General features: G+C 41.3%; 1 protein-coding gene across 5 annotated transcripts in view; it reads right to left on the bottom strand.

The window, feature by feature from the left end:
• Positions 1-9879: 9879 nt before the first annotated feature.
• The window catches only part of syt7a (synaptotagmin VIIa), a 137254-nt gene continuing 125574 nt past the window's right edge, over positions 9880-21559 (bottom strand). For all 5 annotated transcript variants that reach the window (XM_088340103.1, XM_088340104.1, XM_088340105.1 and 2 more), the window contains 4 exons: positions 20863-21032; positions 20559-20673; positions 14612-14811; positions 9880-11322 (listed from right to left, as the gene is read on the bottom strand). In XM_088340103.1, the coding sequence (XP_088196229.1) occupies positions 11218-11322; positions 14612-14811; positions 20559-20673; positions 20863-21032 (590 nt within the window). In that variant the 3' untranslated portion in view covers positions 9880-11217. The remainder of the gene's footprint in view (positions 11323-14611; positions 14812-20558; positions 20674-20862; positions 21033-21559) is intronic.

The raw sequence follows: 21559 nt of genomic DNA, 5'->3' as shown, positions 1-21559 counted from the left end.
TTTTGAGTGTAAAACATCATGATTCTTGTCTACACAAGGTTCTTCAATAGTGCCATCTACAGTTTTGAAATTGTTGACTACAATTTGGAAGTTGTTCGCATCAACTATTAGCGCTGAACGTGAGTCACCGGAAAGCAGTTGTTCGTAGCTTCTGTAAATGGTTACCCCAATACTTTTAACATGTCGAGCCTTGGTTAGGCAGGGCTCAAAGAGGTTGATTTCTGTGAGGAATAAGAGCCGCTAATGGACAGAGAATCTCAAATAGACGACGGCGCATGGATTACTGGTCATTTAGACTCTGGAGGTGTATGCATTACCGTTTGAAAGGAAGAGTAAATGAACAATCGAGTGAAGGAAGTGGAAATCTATACTTGGTGGGGGACTAAAATGAATGCTTTGTAATGAAGGACCTGAGTGGTCAATGGGGAGGGGGGATTATTTCGCACCTGAACGCATGCCGGGTCACATCAGGGGAAGGGAGAACTTTGCACACAGAGCATTTGCACTTGCACGGATAAAAATACAAACATACACGTGAATGCATTGGGTCCTAGTCTGCGTTCCACTGCACTCTCCTGGCTGCCAGAACTTCGCTGTGTCTTACAAAGAAAAAATAGGGCTGGGAAAACAGCAATAGGAGAACAAACCCACAGGTAAAATTAAGAACAATACACTTGGCTCCCACTGGCGAGAATTAAATAAAATGGGAACTGAAACTTAAGATATAAAAACTCCAGTCGCAGCAGGTCACTGCAAGAATGTCAGTAACTCGCTTTTGAACAGCTTTACACTTCTTTTAGTCTACCAAGTATATACTAGGAAGCCTTTCCAGGCAGCTAAAATCTATACAGTACTGTCTTGTTTGTATATTTATAGATATTTATACACTTTACAAAGTTGGCAAAAATAAATAAATACAGAAATAAGTAAATAAATACATGGAATTCGATTGTACACATCACAATTGTGTGTATTTAAACTTGAGCACTCTTTGTTGAGAAGGTGAGCCGGGCCAAGTACAGAGAAGAGGGAAAGAAAATGAAGTGCTAGCTGCGATGTTCCCTCCAATAAATTCCAAGCAACTCAAAAGTATAGCCAAACACTTTGAGATTTCTACATACAGGTAGTAGATCTAGACTCAAGGGTTATTTTTAGAGCATCGATAATTGTGTGTCATCTGACATGCTAACCTCTACCGCCCGGGACGGCCCTTATGAGATGGCGTTACAAATGGAGGCGCAATTGCATCGATCGGCCTTTCCAGCAACTGGAATATGTCTGAAATGTGAAACCAGCCCTGCATTTACAGGACTTAAATTTTGTTTTCAATTTTGGAGTGTTTTGTGGAGAAAAACATTAAGTGCTGCGCCAGAAAAACATTAACTGTTTATCCCAGGCATGAGCCAACTATGGCTATTTTAACCGGTCTGCCTAACAAAAATGGTAAAAAAACAATTGTTCATATATTATGTATACACACTATATTATTCTTTTGTTGCCACGTTGGTGCCGTTTGTGTGTCAATTTTTTTAATCAGGTATATACAGTGTTCTCGTTTGCCCGCGTCCCTGCGTCCTAGACGCATCATTTTTGACAGGGACGCATAATGTCAAATCAACGTGCGTCCCTGGGACGCAACTTTTTTGACACAAAATTGTCATTATTACCTGATTACCGTATTTTCCGCACTATGAGGCGCACCGGGTTATAGGGCGCACCCCCAGAAAATAGTTTTTGGTCCCATATTTTCCATACATAAGGCGCACCGGATTATAAGGCGCTACAATGGGAACGTCGACAAAACAGTCAGGTAGTTCAGTCAAACTTATTACCCCCTTAACATTCCGAAAGCTTGCAAAGAAGTAAACAAGTGTCGTAGACACATGCGCATGCGGTGTCCGTACGATGTCACCCAAATGCATCGTTCCAAATATAATTCGGAAGATTAATGTCTTGGGATTCAAGAAATGCCAACCATTCCTTAGTTTCTATTTCCTTTTTCGCTCGAAACTTTACTGTGCATATGACAATAAACACTTGGAATTGAGTTTAATTTAAAAATAGATCACATCGAGATCAGTCTGAAACAAGATACTGGGAAAATATATAGCCGGAGTAGCTCACTGAAGTCGTTGTGTTCAATAATAATGTGCAACCATGGTTCTCTTATATCCGTGAGTGTAGTAAATCCAGGAGAGTAAAATATTTACAAATACAGTTCAGAATAGTAAAATACTCTTATCTCTACGGCGTAGTTCTACCCAACATGCTATTCACAGTAATCTTTTTTGGCCAATTGCAGGCTTTGTTTTGCTCCTTTAGCCTATGCGAGCCTGTAAATGATAAAAAGGATCCGCCCCCTTTATCTCCGAATAACTTTAGCCAAAAGTGACAGATTCAAATGATGATTGACACATTGGTTAGCCAATGAAACGCCAGTATATAAATCCCAGCATACACCGCGGACGACTTCGCGTTCGCGGGAAAATGTAGTCGGCGGCTGCTTGCCTTGGTTGCAACTTAGTATTGATCCATATATAAGGCGCATTGTATTATAAGGCGCATGGTCAGCTTTTGAAAAAAATAAAGGCTTTTAGCTGCGCCTTATAGTGCGGAAAATACGGTACCTTTTTTGAACAAAGATTTACCTCACTCCAAACTTTTCGTCAGGCAGATCCGCCATTTTTGTTATGGTCTAGCGGTTCGAGTTTTCGTCTGCACGCCGATCTCGGCAAACGAGATCTCGTTGCTTCGAGATTACGTCATTGTTGTGGTGGTTATGGTGCAAATCAACACAAAATAGGTCATTTCTTCAGTATCAGTAATAAGTCGAAACATAATGCAGAAAGTGATAACAACGGCAATAATTCCGGCACGAAAAAACGGCGGAGAAATTCTTCGGAAGATCGCGCAGGCAAGCAAAACACGTGTGTTGAAGCGAACGACTCGACGAAAAAAAATAAACAAAAGTATACTCCTAGCAAGAAAAGGACTGTTCTGCCAAAATGGACTAAATTTTATTCCTGGTTACGCTATGAGGAGGATGATAATGGATTGGACCTTGAGAAGGCATTACAACTGTGGCGGGACAGAATACCACAAAGAATGTGTGAACTGAAAAATCTGAAGTGATAACTTGCTTTTTATTACCAATTAATTGTGATGATTAAAACTGAATGAAAATATAGATTAATATAATTATTTCAGCAATATTATTTTGTATAATGTACATTATTGTTGTGAACTGAAAAATCTTGAAGTGATAACTGATTTGCATTACCAGTAAACTGTGATGATTAAAACTGAATGAAAATATAGATTAATAATATATATTTGTCGACGATTTACATTTTCAACCTTGATAACACTAAATTTTGGGGACCCATCGGTCTCTGTTGGGACCCATACATTTTTGAGCATGAGAGTCCCCGGGACCCATCACTTTTCAGAGGTAAAATAAACACTGTATATAGTTGTCAACATATTTATCAAATTCCATACAAAAGAAAAACATCTAAGCTAGCACTATAGCATTTTAATGCACATAACAAATTAAATGTTTAAAACATGGCTCGATTACATGATTTGGCTTTATTTCTGAGAGTTTAAAAATCAATTTGATGAAATTAATCTATAAGCAAACATAAAGCAAATATAACATGTACTGTAGATGTAGAAGTCTGACGTTGTAATTATTCATAAATGTGATATGTTTTATTTATATATATGTAAAGTAATTGAAGGCCACTATTATTGTCTTTTATGTGGAAATAAAAGATTCTTATTTTATCTTCACCAGGGGTTGGCAGCCCCCCCCCCAAAAGAAACCATTAAAAAAAACATGTTTGGGGCTACAACATATTAATATCTTTGTATAAGCCCTTATAAGGAAGGCAATACATACTGTATATAGACACTGTATATATCTATACTCAACGGAAAACATTCAAAATGATTGTCCTCCTACAAATATATATCATTTTCCATTATCAAACATTTCTGAAAACGCATCAGAGTCGCAAGCACATCCAGAGACCGTTATTGCAGCCCCCTGACCTATTCTATATAGTATTAAATAATTATAAGAACATTATTAAATGAATTTAAACATTTTACACCAAAAAGTTATATACCTGCCAATCTATTTAGTTTCATCCTTTGTAGAATACAGGTACTTCTAATCCAGGGATTTTGCCTTGCAAACTTTTACCACTTTAGATGCTACTTGACTTTTTTATGCTTAATGTAAAAAAAAATGAAACTGTAATACGTCTTTGGAGCCCAGCACTCACCCAAATTTGCTCTGGCATCCTCGATGTGAGTGCAGGGTCAATCCTGCCAAACACAATGGCATTACAATAAATCCCAAAGCCCATAAGCAGACAGGCTAAGGCGGCACCTAACAGACAGAGGGAGATTGGGGTGGCCAGTGCCATTGCCTTTTGATGCTTCTCATAAAAAAATATGCAAGTTTCTCAAGTATTCTTTTGCTATATGCGTCAGCTAGCACTCATTGTCCCTTTCCCACCTCAGAGTTCATGACCCCCAGTCCTCCTCCCACAAAAATACAGCAGACATCAAAAGCCCTTATTCAAGAAGGGCGGTTATAATCAACATCACCACTGTTATCACAGACGCGTTCCCATGTCAGTTCGGGCGACAACGGAAAAACCCGCCGCGCAACAAATGTTTCACTGACGATATTTACAAAAAGTTGTCAAAAAAAAAGGATTCTCTTAACACGGTTGTAAAGAAAGAAAAACCAACACAAGAACACCAAAGCACACACGCACACTGACCAACAATCAAATGTGAACAGAATAGAACAAACGGAAATCGCAGTCGCTATTGTGTACAATTAAAACAATGCTTGCCTGAAGCCTCATAAGGAGAAGCCACACTGGTTATCGAACAAATGCTTCAAACGGGTCAAAGGGCGAGTTTGGGACGGACGGAGGCCGTGAACAAGCCGGAACTCACATGTTTGCAAGGCTGGCAGAGGACGGGTTAATGAATTTTTTTCCATGTATGTAAACATACTTGGGAAACTGTGAATTTATAGCCAGATACTCGGGTTCCATACACTCAATTTGGAAACTCAGGTTCTGACCTTAATTAAAACAATGAATCGTTCTCATCTGTGTAAAGGAAAAAGTTCTGATCTGAAGTTTGGAGCTTTTATAGTTCAAGAATTGGGGCATTTATAAGACCAAAGGGAAAATATGTTGCTGAACTAGCTTATTACCTCAATATTGGGATCTGTTTGTTATTTAATGTGACCTAAAGTGCAGTGCTTTTTAAAACTGGAGGATGCCCGGTAGGATAATCTGTCATCAGCCACAGCCGCACTTTTATCGAATTTAAGAGAGGAAAAGACTTGAACAAAATATAGTGATTCATTTGTACGGATGACTCAAGACTTTTGTTGTACACTTGGCCAGCAAGGGATCTTTGATATCTATCACGCTTACATCATCCCAAGATTAAAAGTGTCAACTTTTATTTTAGACATTGCTAAGGATGGACTATTGTAAACTTTTGAGGGAATTGTTTAGCTGATAAATATGTGAGCAAATCTGCCCTGTTTTTCTGGCCTGGTTGCATAACCCATGCCTAGGGGGCATTTGCCAAAGTGATGTAATGACAGCCGTTAGCAACCTAGCAATATGACGTAATAAATACGCAGTTTGTGAGTAAAACAATCCGGCTAGAATTTGGGGTGTTTTTTGTGCAGACGGTGAGAGAAACAACCTTCAAACAACATCAGTTTGCTATTCTTTTAAAGGCACAATTTGCCCAATTCGGAAGCGCAAAACAGGTGGCGTGACACAAAACTTGGCCTGCTTTTCTCTATTGTTTCATGTAGCCTTCATTTTCATGGTGCTCGGTTTTGTGCAGCTGGCAAAGGGACATTATTTGTTATGGAACTTTTGAATACTTATAGAAAGTGCATTTAAATATGTATTCACCTTGCAACCTGGAGCGCAACTATTCATGTTCTTGCACTTGACACCATTAAAGAAAAGGATCACGCCAGATGATTATCATTAGGCGTCTGAGCCTAAGAGATATTTGAGTTCAAATTAAGGGCACATCCCAATTTTGCAGAGGGGAAAACAAAAGCGCCACAACTTTCAATTGTGCCACTGGGCAAACTATTTGTGTCCATTCTGCCACGAGCAGAAAATCAGACCCGGTGTGACTAAGAATAAATGCAATTTACTGGGTCAAGTGCGCTTATTTCTACCTCCTTGAGCACATTGTAATCAGTGGGAAAAAAAAAAGAAGAAATAGTGCATCACCTTAAAAAAAAAGTATTTTCCTCCATTCCAGAATCATTACACTTCTTACGGTTTTCTGGAAAAGTGTCACTCATAAAAAGAATTCCCTTTTGTCCGTGAAACAGACCTTCCAGAGTTTGAAGGAAAACTAAATGTCTAATCTTGTGTAAAATGTAGCTTATCTAACTAGTAAAAGAGACAATCTCTCCTACATACCATCTCAGCCATTTATGTTTGGAACGCAGTGTTCAATTTGTCACACAATAACACAATTTACTGTCTTTTACAGTCCAAAAAATCTCACCCTATTGGCAAAATTGTTTGCTTTTAGTGTATTTGTTCTCATTTCAAGATATATCAACTCATTATTCTTAAGTAATAAAATACATGTTTAAAACTGATCAAAACTGTTTTATGTACCAGAATGTTCGCTTATTTTAAAGTGGTTTAATAGTATCAATAGAAACTACATTTAAGTTTTTGCTTGTGATTTTTTTTAAATTTTGGGAACAAGGTGCCCCACTTGAACACATCTGCTTTCAAAATGCTAAAGACTGAACTCATGACTTGCGCCTGGACAATTTTGAGACACTGAAGACTCTCATGTAGCCCAGCAAAAAATCTTTGGAAAACACTGATAATGGACACTATAGCTTGTGAAGAAAATGCTAGGAGAATAAACAAATTGAATGTGTCAAATGAGAAATCGAATAACTCTGGTAACTTTTCATTCCAACCAGAATCTGAAACGCCTTTGACTTTGTAGGGAAGTGCAAAGCAATCTTAGATAAGTTTACTGCCTTTTATTTTTCCACATATGATGCTAAACCGGTGTTTTGCCTTTCTGTTTTTCTGTTGTTTTTGTATGGAAAATTGTTGAAAACTTTAAATGAGCAAAGGCAAATAAAGATGACTTGACTTGATTTTGCAACATTTACAAAGTCCCAACTTTCAAGTTACAGTGCTAGCATTGGAACTGAACTCCTTCAGGAGCAATTGAGCCAAAATGACAGCCTGAGTTTATAATAACATAATCAATAAATACTCTATTGGAAACCACTCTAGGTTACACTGTTTCGGGTTGCTTTGGACTATGAACTTTTAACAGTGGGTCCTTATGTTGCCTAATTGAAGCTAGCAATACAATCACACCCACCAACTGACAATAGCTAAACTAGTTAAACTACTGCAGAACTCACAAATTACTCACCACTTCTTTCCATCATAATTCCCAAGTAAACGATAACTGTCAGACACAATGAACATTGATTCATTCAATTAGGCTGCTATGGAGTTTTTATGGAACCACGTCTGCACTTTTACTTTTCATGAGTATATTGGGTTATCTATGGGTATTTGGCTATTTATTCTGAATATTTATGGATCTTTGTTTTCTCTTTTTTCTGTGAATGGATGACTGGATGCTCCAAACAAAGTTTTGCTGTTCTTTGACAATGAAAATACATTTTCTGACCACTGAACACTAAATACAAAACTAAGGAAATGTAAGAAACACTACTGTAGAACGGCATGGTCGGCGACAACAACTACGGACAATGCCTTCCTGCAATTGTTACATAACTTGTCAGGCAAAAATAATTAAAAGGGCAAATATGCATATGTTAGCAACACTCAATATGTACCTTGATACTATAAAAGATACTGAATATTATTATGATTTCAAAATGCTACAACCTAATGAGGTTCGATTTAGTAGTAGAGCTGTTGCTTTTGTGTTGCGCCCCAAACTGTTTGCGCTGTTGAATTTGAAGAATAAGAAAAACATTCCTCTCAATGTTATTTTTGTGAGCACGTATCTCCAAATGGCTGTGAATATCCATGCTGTCCAATGATATCTGTTTTATTTACTGTGAGGGAATTTCACTTGACTGCGGCTGACAAAACAGCCAGCCCCTGAAACACTGCACTGGTCTCAAGCACCCGGGGAAAAGATTATCTGCTCCTCCGCTATCTGGCAGTCACAGATCGCTCCATCTTCAAAAATCACATGCTCAGAGTGCCAAACAGCAAAAGCAGTATGCGGTGGGACACAAAATCTTCTCATTTTTTGGAACCAAAACAAAATCCTCTCCAGTCTGAGTGATTGCAACAAACCGAAACCCTCTGTCGACAAGCACGGCACTCGCCAAAAGAAAAAGCGTGCAAGCTCAAAATAAAAAAAAGAAAACGAAGGACGAAAGCCCCTCATCCGTCCTCATCCTAACACCCTCAAGTCGCGGCACAGAGGCAGCCTTCCCTTCCCAATCTCGCCCTTGGCGCACTCCTCCTATCATTGTGATCATCATCCAAACTGTCCTCAACCTCAAGGTTGTTATTATTACATTTTTGAAAAAGTGCAGCTAGAACTTCCCCCTGCCCTGTTTTGTTAGGCAGGGCAGTAAAGGAGGATGGGGAAGCGATGGCAGTAAGAAGAGAGAAAGAGAAAAGAGAAGAAGACTTCAATCGTCGAAGATATAGCGCATCCTTGAGACCTCCAGCACGGCGGGGGCAAAAAACGGGGAACGTAGCGGCACAGAAAGCTGCGCCCACGGTTTATGTGATCGCAAACATGCACACAAAACAGCACAGACTTTGCGTTGCCTCTTCACCGTGGGGGGGGAAAACTAATGACATCATCGTAGCGTCTGAGGTGTACAGTCGGCGTCTTCTTTTTTCTCTCTCTGTGGCAGAGGGTTTATCGTCTGGAAAAATCAGGAGCGATCCGTCTCGTGAGTTCGTCACTGAATGTTCAGTACATGTACAGTATATTCTTTTCACCTCTATTTTTTCGGTTTTTTTGTTTGAAGCTACAGCACAGCACCCACAGCACAGACACGACAAAGGAGGGGCAGGGTAGGACCACTATTATTGTTGTGACAGAAGAGTGGAAAAGGGGAACAATAAAGAGGAAATGAGGGGATAGAAAAGAAAAGAGAAGGACAAGAGTATCAATATTAGCATCTTAAACTCAGTTGGCCAATAAATGATTGTTTTTTTTACGACTGAAATAGGATGTCTCCCCATAAACATATTTTGTTTACAATAATGTCTTGAATATATTCTGACTAATATTTGGTTCGTTAAAAACAGATTATGTGGAAAGAGACACCCTTTGTTATCATCATAGTGGGTGGCCATTTTGCCAATTGCTGATGACAATCAGTGACATAAACAGCTGCTCTTAGCATAAGTCAGGGGTTTGCAACCCAAAATGTTGGGGGAAAAAAAAAGAAAATCAAAACATAAGTTTGGAGCCTCAAAAAACTAAAAGCTTTATATGGAAGGCAACACATAATGTTGCATCCATCCATTTTCTGCGCTGAATCCTTACCAGAACTATTGTTTTTTGGGGGAATGTGGGAGGAACCAAAGTACCCAGAGGAAACCAATGCAAGCATGCGGAGAACATGCAAACTCCACAAGGGGAGGCTGCAGTAGCTGGGCTTGAACCCTATACCTCCGCATCGTGTGTGCTCACCACCCAGCCGCTGCACTTAATATAATACACACTTATACATTATATATATATATATATATATATATATATATATATATATATATATATACACAAGAATATGTTAAAAAGGTTGTGTTTCCATTATCAAACATTTTGAAAAAGTGCTGGCGCCACCAGGAAGCGCCAAATGGCAGCATGAGACTCCAGAGACACTTGTTGCAGACCCCTGGCTTAGGTGACAAAAACAAATGCAGCTCATAAGTCAGACGAGATGTAATTTTCAGTCGATGGCAAGTGGAAAAATGGCCACCAAAGCAATTAGCTTTGGCTGGTTAACTCTTTAATATATAAACAAAATATTACTCATAAGTTTAATATCTTAAATGGGGCTCACTCTCCAAAAATAATCTGAAATATGTAAATGTTCAAGGAAAAACGTCATAATCTTTTAGTAGAGTATTTTTTTCATAATAAAAACATGTTTCTTATTTTACTACTATGGTAAATCTGAGTTTTAAGTGAAACACACATTAATATAACTACAGAAAACAATCAAAAAAAAAATAGCAAAGCTATCATCTTTTTGCTATACCAGAAATGTTGCCTCAATTTAAATGTTTTCTTGTTTTATGAGAAAAGAAAGTTAAAAATATGATGAGGTGACAGAAATAATAATACAAATGTGTTTGATTAGAAGTAACAAATTAAGAAATAAAACAATAACAATTCAAAATATTATTTCAGGTAATATTTTTTGTGTTATTTTAAACAAACTAATGCATACATTATATTATTATCAATATATCTTGTGCTGGTATTTTCTTACAGAGATTCATAGAACATATTATTGTAAAAACACATTACGGTAACTTTCTCTTTAAGTCAAACATAAAACAATAGTAACTAAATAAAAGCAGGAAGCAACAAGATGGAGGATACAGCACATTGGAGACAAAAAGATGGTAAAAGCGACATAATAATAATAAATCCTGTTTGTATAGTGGGCCGGCGGTAATCTCTAAAACTACCATATTCATGATTATGTACATACAGTACATAGTGGATACGATTGTGTTCCTGGAATAATCATACACTTCTACCATATATCACTTAAGATTCTCTGTGATCCCACGGGACTGGCACCTTCAGTGGGACAGTGGCTGCATTGCAGTTCAGGACTAAGAGACTTGCATGTTGAAGGAAAACATGTAGTCTCCACAAAAGTGCAGAAGGATGTACGGCAGTCAAAAACAGCAGCGAGAACACACTGACAAAGCGACGATTAACGGAAATGGAGCGTATGAGGGGAGACGAGAAGAGCCAGAGAGGACAAGAGAGAAAGTTTAAAGGTTTAAGAGAGCAGATGGCTAATTGTACCCGTGTTTGGCGGCCTGGCAGCAAGTCAGTCTTGTGCATAAGGACGGGACTGGGAAAGGGGAAGGGAGCGGGAAAAAGAGGTGGCCATGGAGGAAGGTGCCACTAGGCCTTGAGGGCGTGCCACTGGGCCACGTTGGTTCGCGGCCGGGCCAGCATGTCTTTCCAGTGCTTCACTTCTGCCGGACCGCTCTTCCAAGACAGGTAGATCTAAGTGAAGAGAAGAAGAGGATTCATTGCTAACTGAAATGAAATAAAACATTATTTATTTATAAACAGAAAAAGGTCTAAACTACACAACCATTCAAAAGTTTGGGGTTGCTCACAAATGTGTTTGAAGGAAAAGCGCTGTTGTTTCAGTGAAGATAACATGAAACTAATCAGAAATACACAGGTATTTTACTCGATAAATGACTATTTGACAAAATGTCTGGATTTTAATGCAATATCTACATAGGGGTATACAGGTCTATTTCCAGGAGCTCAGAGTAGATTGTCTTTGCTAATTGTGTTAGAAGGCTCATGGATGGTTGGAATACGCCTGTGAAATGATGTTAGCACAGCTGAAAATTGGTTATCTTGTTGGAGAAGCTAAAAAAATGACCTTCCTTTGAGCAAGTCGAGTATCAGAAACATTGCATTTGGAGGTGTGATTTAACTTTCAAAATGTCCAGAAAAATGACTTCCGCGTAAAACTCGAACTATTCTTGTGTCAGGAAACAAAGGCTATTCCCTGTGAGAAATTGCCAAGAAACTGAAGATCTCCTACAATGGTGTGTACTAATTCCTTCAGAGAACAGCATAAAAACACTAACAGAGTAGAAATAAAAGAGGCGAAATGACAAATATATTAGACTATTTAGTTTGAGAAAAAGACAGTTAACAGGTCCTTACTACCAGCTAGGTCAAACAGTAGCAGCAAAAAAAACAAAAAACGTCAACATCTACGGTGAAGAGGCAACTCCAGGATGGTGGGCTCCTGTCAACTCCTGTCGTGTAGTTTCGGGGTGATTCCACACCTTTCTTAGAATCATTGAGACACAGCAAGGTGATATCTTGTATGGGGATCCACTCCACCGTCCGCCCCCCCTGGCCAGCGATGTAAATGTGCTGGTGGCCCATGTTTATTGCTGTTCAACCTGTAGTCATCCGGGGGTGTGGTTGGCCTCCATGTGCTTCCAGGTTACTGGCTTTCGTGCTCACCCATTAGCACCGGCGTTTGCCCCGGTTTGCCAATGATGCCCATCCCTAATTGTTTCTGCTTCTCCCCTACAGGCTCTGCCTCGCCCCGCAGGTTGTGACCTGCTTAGTGGGGGCTGCCATCGCCCCTCCATGATGTCTTGGCTGTTCCCATATGTGCCACTGACGCGGCGTGCAGTCTGCCCTGCTATTGCTGCGGTCTGTCCGTCTCTCCTGGTGGGTTGCCTACGTCTGGCTGGTCAAGGGGGCCTTGTGCCTGCCTGGTGTTTAGTGTTGTCTGGTCTGTTGCCTTTCCCGCCAAGCTCTACCCGGGAGGTGGTGCCTTCATCCGAATGTGGTGGGTCTGGTCTGTTGGCGCTGCGGCGTGGCTTGAGCTGGCCTTTTTTGCCTTTGGGGTGACGATCGATCTTTACTCGGTGGTCCCATTCTTTTGGTGGTGACAGTCGTTTGGGCCTGATTGCGCTGGTGCAACCCCAGCTGTCAGGCTTGCTTAGATGAGGTCTTTGCCTTCCTGCTGTTGCCTCTCCTTTGGACAGATCTCAGGTGGGCTGATTGCTGTTGTTGGACGTGGTTCCCCCTTCTGTGCCGGCTGTGCTTAGGTGTTCCATGGACTGTCACCGACTGGCGGGCTCTGTTATGCTGACGGGGGCACAGGTTCGATGTCCAAAGTTAAGCGGCTTCCACTGGTGCGTTCTAAAGGGCCTGATTTGGCACAGGGCGGTTGTGACGACGAGCTCAGGCACGCCAATCTTCGTTCCCGTACCGCTCCTCGCGTCCCATCTTGATGTCTCCGGATGGAGCCGGATAGCCTCGCTTTGTTCTGTTTGTTGAGGCAGGCCTTTAGTGGGTTTGCTGTAGGGCGGCACTCTTGCTTGCCTTGGCTTCTGCTGAGAGCATTGGTGGGCTTTACGTCACTTTCGCTGGCCCCACCTGCCTGTATTGGTTCTGCAAGATATCGGCGGAACCAAAATGCCGATATCTTGCAGTGGCGGAAGCGCCTTCTGGCCGCGTTTTTCTTTGCGCATTCCGGCCCTCCCCTGGGTGAAGCTCTTGTGCCCCGTGTGTGTGTGTTGCGCTGCTACTTTGTTGTGACGGCGAATTTTCATTCGTCTGGTCACCATTTGTCGTTATGGAGGCTGGCCAGGAGTTTGTTTGGTCTGACTAGTGCTCTTCCCACTGGATTACAGGGACTGTTACCCGTATTATGCCGCCTGTGGCCACCCCCTGCCTTCAGAGGTGCGCTGCCATTCTACAAGGGCCGACCCTGTTCCTGGAGGACATTCGTGCTGCCGCCTTTTAGGCTTTGCCTAGCACTTTTGCCAGGTTATACAGCGTTGATGTGGCCTCCACCACACCGCTTGGCGGTTATCTTTGGTCCAGCCGAGTCTTCTCAGTAAGGTTGTCTGTGAAGTTCCTCGAGACTATGCTGGTATTAGTCATTCAGCAGGGACGGAATAGAACAAAAAGGTACAAATGTAACTACGGTTCTATGAATCCCGCACGACTGCCTGAGCAATGTGTCACTCAAAACTGTTGTGTTGTCGCAAAAAGATTCAAAATGTGGCGTACCTGTGATGAGACGGGAATTAATTGACAGGTGTGAGGGAGTTACTAAATGTTATATGCATTACTCGGAACTGCGCATGCGCAGATGAAGTTCCATGCTTGAAGCACCGCCTTTTGCGGTCATACAGGACACATACAACCGTACTTGCATTCAAAGATAAAGTTCGATGCTTGAAGCACCGCCACTTGCGGTCATACAGGACACATACAACCGTAGTTGCATTCGTAACTTTTGTTTCTCTATGGCCCCTCCAATTACGGATATTTTTCACCTCTAAAGCCTCTCTGAGAATGGGAAATTCATGAGTTTATAATGGCATATCTTTTATATTGCCTTTACAGTCTGTATCAGGCAGAGGTTATCATCTGGTTATAGTTCATCCAATTAACTAAAAGAACAGCTCTGCTTACAACTCCGTTTTACTATACTCAGCAAAAACTACAATCCTTAATAGCTAATATTGCTGTATGCAAATGAGCTGTAATCTCAAATTCCTTCGACCAACATGGTGACCACAAAAATTCTGCGTATCACTAAAAAATAGGCATCACAAATTTTATTTTAATCTATTGACATTGACAATGGCTGATGATGTTTATCTGCTTGCTCTTGTGAGGGTATTACATATTCATGAGGGATGTTATCATTGCTCTAAACTTGGGACGGATTTCCATTTGTGTTAACCGGACATAAAAAACTGAAGGGAGACCTTCCGAAAAGTCGTGCTTTTACCTTGCCGATAACATCGTTGCGGCTGAGTCTGTCCTTGTCCATGACGGTGATGATAATGGTGGTTTCCCTTAACACGTGGGCGGGAACGTCGAAGGGGAAAGACTCGTTGAAGATGGGATTGAGGCAGCGCTTCATCGTGACCGTCTTTTTCTTCTCCACGCGTCTGTCTTTGTGCATCAGCCACACCTTAACGTATGGATCTGAAATGTAGCAACGGGGCGCAACAGGTTATTGCTCTTTTGTAGTTCAGTGATACCTTTTCATATAAGCTTAATTAGTTAGGACCGTGCTTGTCACATTTTCCGAATATAAAATAATTAAAAAATAATTGTTCCGTTCCCGTCACCCCAAAAATATCCAAGGGAACCCTAAATAACTATAAAACACATCTTCCTGATCACTAAAATCACCAATTCTTATTCTCTGCGCTGCTAATTCTCACTAGGGTGCTGGAGGTCATCCCAGCCAGCTTCAGTCAGTCGGCAAGGGGACACCCCGATCTGGTTGCCAGCCAGTCGCAGGGCACACAAATAGCCAACTCACTAACTCATTCACACCTAGGGACAATTCAACCGGCCAATCAACCTGACACGCATGTTTTTGGAACGTAGGACACCCACGTAGGCACGGGGAGAGCATGCAAACTCGACCCAGCCGCTGTGATGCCTAAAAACACATAAAAAAGTTATTAAACATAAAACATTACAGTATTAAGATGATATTAATGAAATAAAATGCGGGATTTTTATGAGCACCTACAATTAGGGCAGTTACCATAACGAAGATGTGTGCGTGGTGTGGAGGAAGAGAGAGGTGCATTTTCAAAGAAGAGTGACAGAGATCCCACAGCTGTCACCATATATGTTTCCCTGTATTTTAAACATTTTTTAATCATTTCAAATTTTGTAGATAGTATAACAACTTTTGATGCAGGATTTTTTTTAAAAAGCCTGACTTAATTGTGCCGCCTTGCATTTGTAAGATTTATTATCGCTTAATAAGGGGAGGTGCAACCCTTAATACAGGGAGATTTTGGCTTGAGGTTGAAAGGTATGAGTCGGAGAGACTTTTGATACATAAACACTTACTGTACTTAAGTGTACTTAAAGTCAAAGTTACGGTAATTTTAAGTGAACATACACACAATCTTTACAGCACAAATCGACGAGCAGTCTCTAAAGGATGCCTCTGGGAATGCCCGTGATAGAATAGAATAGAATAGAATAGAATAGAATATACCTTTATTGTCATTGTTACAAATGGGCTAACATATTGTGACAACGAAATTGGGCATGACACTCCAGTTTTACACATTCAAGTGAGGTATGAGCAAGAAGATAAAGGAACAGAGAAGATATTGTTATAAGACAGGGGGATAAGGCTATAGTTATAATTTACATGATATTTACACAAGAAATGTCGGCATGTGGGATGTTACATACAGAGGGTTGTCGTGATAAGAAAAAAATTGTGCAATATTGCATTTGGTGCAAAGTCATCATAGTGCAAAAAATAGTCAGCATGAAACAGGAAATGATCAGAGATTGTGCAATTTGAGCATTAAACGTAGTGCAGTCGACATGTGCAAGAACAAGACATGAGTAACATTATATTCGTATGAGGTAGTGTTTTTTTTTTGTTTTAACAAACATAATGCAGACAGCATGTACGTGAGTACCATTTTACATGCGTGTGAGGTATTTTTTTTTTTTTTTTTTTTTTGCAACAGTTTTCAGTTTTTTGTGCGGTGTCTGTTTAGGGTGGTAATGGCTGTGGGGAAGAAACTGTCTCTGAGTCTGTTCGTTTTTGCTTTGTGTGACCTGTAGCGCTTGCCGGAAGGCAGCAGGTCGAAGAGATGGTGGCCGGGGTGAGAAAAGTCCTTGATGATGTTTTCTGCTCTGCTGAGGTAGCGAGAGCAGGCAATGTCCTCCAGACTGGGCAGAGAGCAGCCGACGATTCTCTGGGCTGTTTTGATGATCCTCTGGAGCTTTTTCCTGTCTGCTGCTGTGCACCCAGCATACCACACCGTGATGCAGTATGTCAGGATGCTCTCCACTGTGGCTTTGTAGAAGGACACCTGCAGCTGCTGTTTTAAGTTATTTTTCCTGAGCAGTCTCAGGAAGTGCAGTCGGCCTTCCCTACCACCGCTCTGGTGTTTGCAGACCAGGAGAGGTCGTCGGAGATGTGCACGCCCAGGAATATGAACGAGTGGACTCTCTCTACACAGTCCCCTTTTATGATGAGTGGTGCTGGATTCCTGCCATTCCTTCTGAAATCCAGAATCAGTTCTTTTGTTTTTGTGGTGTTCAATATGAGGTGGTTTTCCGAACACCACGTTGAAAGTGACTCAACCTCATCCCTGTATGCCGCCTCGTCCCCTTCAGAGATGAGACCGATCAAGGTGGTATCGTCAGCGAACTTAATGATAGTGTTTGTGGAGTGGGTCGGTGAGCAGTCGGAGCTGTAGAGGGTGAAAAGCAGGGGGCTCAGTGCACAGCCTTGGGGGGAGCCAGTGTTCAGTGTTAGGGTGGGAGAGACGTGGGTACCGAGTTTCACCGACTGTGGGCGGTTGGAGAGGAAGTCCATTATCCAGTGGCAGATGGAGGGAGAGAGTCCTAGGTGTGCAAGTTTCTCCACCAGGATCTCCGGGATAATGGTGTTGAAGGCTGAGCTGAAGTCCAGGAAGAGCATTCTGGCGTAGCTCCCCCGGTGATCCAGGTGTTTCAGCACGGTGTGAAGTGCTGTGTTTATGGCGTCATCAGTGGAGCGGTTTGCCCTGTAGGCAAACTGGTGGGGCTCCAGTGTGAGTGGCAGGGAGTTTTTGATGTGCCGGGACACTAACCTCTCGAAGCACTTCATGACCACAGGCGTAAGAGCTATAGGCCTGTAGTCGTTGAGGCTTTCCACTGCCGACTTTTTGGGGATGGGAATGATGGTGGAAGTTTTGAGGCAGGGTGGGACGGTCGCCTGTCACAGGGACCGGTTGAAGATGGTGGTGAAGACCCCAGCCAGCGGATTGGAACAGTCCCTGAGTACCCTCCCTGGTACTCCATCCGGACCAGTTGCTTTCCTGGGGTTTATGGTATTCAGCGCACGCCTAACTTCGTGCTCCTGAAATGTGAGGGAGTTGCTGCTGGTTGTTGGTGGGTGTGATGTGGCTGTTTGTGGCCTACCAGCTTCAAAGCGAGCGAAGAACTGATTAAGGTCCTCAGCTAGTGAAGCCTCAGCCTCAACAGTTGCCAGGTTGTGGCCTCTGAAGTTGGTGATGTGTTGGAGGCCCTGCCACATCCTCCTCGGGTCTTTTCCAGCGAAGAGGTGCTCGATGCTCCTTGTGTAGGCTGCTTTTGCTTCCTTGATGCCTCTCTTCAGGTCAGCCCTGGCCACCCCGTAAAGAGCCTTGTCTCCAGACCTGAAGGCGGTGTTGCGGTGTTTGAGGAGGGTGCGCACCTCGCTGGACATCCAGGGTTTTTGGTTTGGGTAGTTTTTGATTTTTTTATATACTGTGACTTCATCCGTGCAGTAACGGATGTACGATAAAACAGTGTCAGTGAATTTCTGGAGGTCATGGTGTTCAAATACCTCCCAGCAAGTTTGATCAAAACAGTCCTGCAGCTTGGAGAGGGCTCCCTCAGGCCACGTTTGTATTGTCCTCGTTACAGGTTTTGTTTTCCTTCGGATGGGGGTGTATGAGGGGGTAAGGGATAGGCATATGTGATCCGAGTTTACTAGGTGGGGGAGGGGGGAAGCTTTGTATGCGTTTTTGATGTTGCTGTAAACGCGGTCCAAAGTTTTTTCACCCCTTGTTGCACAGTTCACATGTTGATAGAATTTTGGAAGAACAGTCCTTAAACATGCCTTATTAAAGTCGCCAGCGATAATGAAAGCTCCGTCGGGGTGTGCAAGCTGTTGAATGTTTATAGCAGCGAGTAGAAGGTTTAGCGCTGTGCTAGCGTTAGCATCCGGAGGAGTGTAAACAGCTATCACAATGAGCACAGTTAGCTCTCGCGGTATATAGAATGGTCTACACGATACCGCCAGAAACTCTAGATCGGGCATCAATAATTCTGCTGTTATTGCACCACGCATTATGTACGTAAATGCATAGTCCCCCACCTCTTTTCCGACGTGCGCAGAGCAAGACTTTACTCATATCTCGAAATTTTTGTTTTAAGAGGTGCTCATATAAAGAAGTATCACTCTACTGTTGCCTCAGAAAAGAAACTAAACAAAATAAGTTAAAACATGTGCAACCAATCCTGATTGCGACTGTGTGAATGCAAAAAAACAACAAATGCATCTCAACTCGAGCTTTTGTCTGATAAGTTTATATTTATTTTTCTATTTTGTCCTTCCGTCAATTCTTTTGAATGAAAAAAAAAAAAGATCCAACAGAAATACAGAAAAGAAAATTATACAATATAGACATCACTTTGAAGCACTTAGTGTGTAGCTTGGCAGCTTTAATGTCGTTCTCCAAATGCCACAGCCATTTTTGGCCCTAATAGCGCCATGTACTGTGGTGCTTTCATTTATAATTACTGAAGGGAATGGACTTACTTGACTGTAGACCAAAAGTATAACAAAATATGCAATTAGGAAGTTGGACATCATTTCCTCAACAAACAGAACATAAAAATCTGTGACAAAGATTTGCCATAAGTGATTTTTTCCTTTTCCGTGGCAATTTTCTGTCCAGTCAAAAGTTTTATGATGTTGCCTTCAAAATGATACGACAATGCAACATGTAAAAGTATGCGTGAATGATTCTTGTCATAATTACACAAAAATGAGTTTGTGTGTCTTTAAAGCAAGCACTAAGGTTTACAGCAGAAATCTAACACAAGTTAAATGAATGTTTAACTCAATGTAAATGAAGGAACAAAATTTAGAATGCATGAAAATATTTGAACGGAAAAAGTAAAACAATAAATTAATCATCAACTATTATAAAGTATCTTCATTGATACACAAATATGCTTAATCTTCCGAGTAAAATGGTTAATTTAAACACATTTTTCTGACTGTAACGACGCTCCACTACTTACGATTATTCAATTTACGAAAAACATTTTCAGGATGTCGAAAAATATCCGGACATTGCTGTGAGTTAGATTTTGTATTGTGCGCTTCTTTTTCTGAGTACAGGACATTACTGTAGTGCTTCTTTTCGCCGTGTGGCACTGTGAAAGGTCGCCCGGCATCCACCCCAAAGAAGAATCCGCTTCCTCATCCTAGTTTGTGTGTAAACACACTGTATACTGTATCTCCAGCACGCTAAGAACTTTGACATTTTCATTCTTTAATATCCCGTGCATCCATTCAATATGGTTGGTGTAAAGTGTAAAGGAGAGGCGAGCCGTTTCTTTTGAAATTAAAGTGGAATAAGAAAGCTTAATTTGGTTAAGAAAATGGTTAGATCGCTTTTTTAGGCCACTTTGTACCACGGAGGAGGAAGTAGCCTAACTCTTGAAGCCCATCTTCCAAAAGTAAGTTAAACTTGACTATCTTTATACAGCATATTATTTATGAAATGTTTATTTTTTAGTAGAAAACAAGCCTTAAACATACTTACATAAACTATAAACATACAAAATATAGCACTGTTCGTAAGTAGGGCAGAGTCTGTATTAGCATATGGTATTGCATTGACACATTGTTTAGAATGTCTTAGCATTTGCACACTTTTTTAAGGGAATTTTAAATTTGACAAAGACATGGGAAGCTAGTCACTGAGTTAGGACCGCTGGTTTAATGTCACCTTGCTAGACGGCTATGTAGGGCACGACTCTGTTGCTATACGACCTCTGAACAAAGCGGAACATTGAATACATAAATATTGAGCAGGCCTTGTGAAACGTCATATAATCCAAAATTGCTGGCAGTTCCCATGACTGCTGAGCAAGTGTAAGAGAGCGGAGAGAAAGTGCAAATAAAAAGCTAAGTCTACCTGAGGTGCCCCCGATATCCATGGCTTTGAGATTACGGGCTTTGATTATGTTCACAGTGATGGTGTTGGCAGTGGGATTGTAGCAGAGAGACAACAGCAAGTCTCCTCGTCTCCCCTGTGGAACAAACATACACGTGTGCAGCATTTAAAACCACTGACTGATATTTGATTCCATATTGCTCATGATTATGTCATAAAATCACAGCTCTGATTCTGTATTCGAGATTGGTTCATTGGCATGTCCATGTATATTTGCAATTAATACATGATCATGACCCCCGGTGGATGTGCCGCCCTCTCTTACGCTGCCGTCACTGCAGGGCTTGAGCTCCTTCCAGAAGGTTTTTATTTGACCCAATTCCACCTTGTTGAGCGGGATGGAGACCTCTCCGATGGGGTCGTTCCTGCTAAAGCGGTCGTAGTCCAACACTTGAAGGTAAAGTGTGCGCTCCCTCACCTTCTCATAGGGAAAACCTAAAACAGTGACAAAAATGTTTTTGCTTCGCTCTGAAATCATTGTCATGTTGACATCTGAAGTGCACTGGTCAAGAACTATTCTACATTGAGGGCAAAAAATACCTGCAATAACCGACAGGTGGTCCTGTGCTGAAACTCCTCTTTAAATTCCGGTCTTATAATCATTTAAGGTTGTTTTTCGAAGTTCATCCTGCGAATCCCTTTAACTAGCATTATTTTTAATCTTGTTTCCCTCCAGCATCCAAGTGGGATAATAGCTTGTCTAATTTGATCACAATTTTGAAAAACTAAACATTGTATTTCAAACATTTTTTTAAGGGTAGGTCAAGGTGTTTCCAAAAGTTGCCGTTTGGAGAAGACCTGTTTACAGCACTAAAACCTCTGCAACTTTGCAATTTACTTTAGCCAATTTTTCAGATATTTTGAATTTCTGCATCTCTATCACTATTGTGCACACTTGCGCATAATAATGGTGCCTAAAAAGTAATTACGGATTGTGTTATGTACGTTTATACAATTTGATA

The sequence above is a fragment of the Urocampus carinirostris genome, chromosome 7, assembly GCF_059441175.1.
Source record: "Urocampus carinirostris isolate Australia breed hairy pipefish chromosome 7, RoL_Ucar_1.0, whole genome shotgun sequence".
Classification (NCBI taxonomy): Eukaryota; Metazoa; Chordata; class Actinopteri; order Syngnathiformes; family Syngnathidae; genus Urocampus; species Urocampus carinirostris.
The sequence above is the reverse complement of the archived record's forward strand: the minus strand, read 5'-3'. Positions and strand labels throughout refer to the sequence as shown.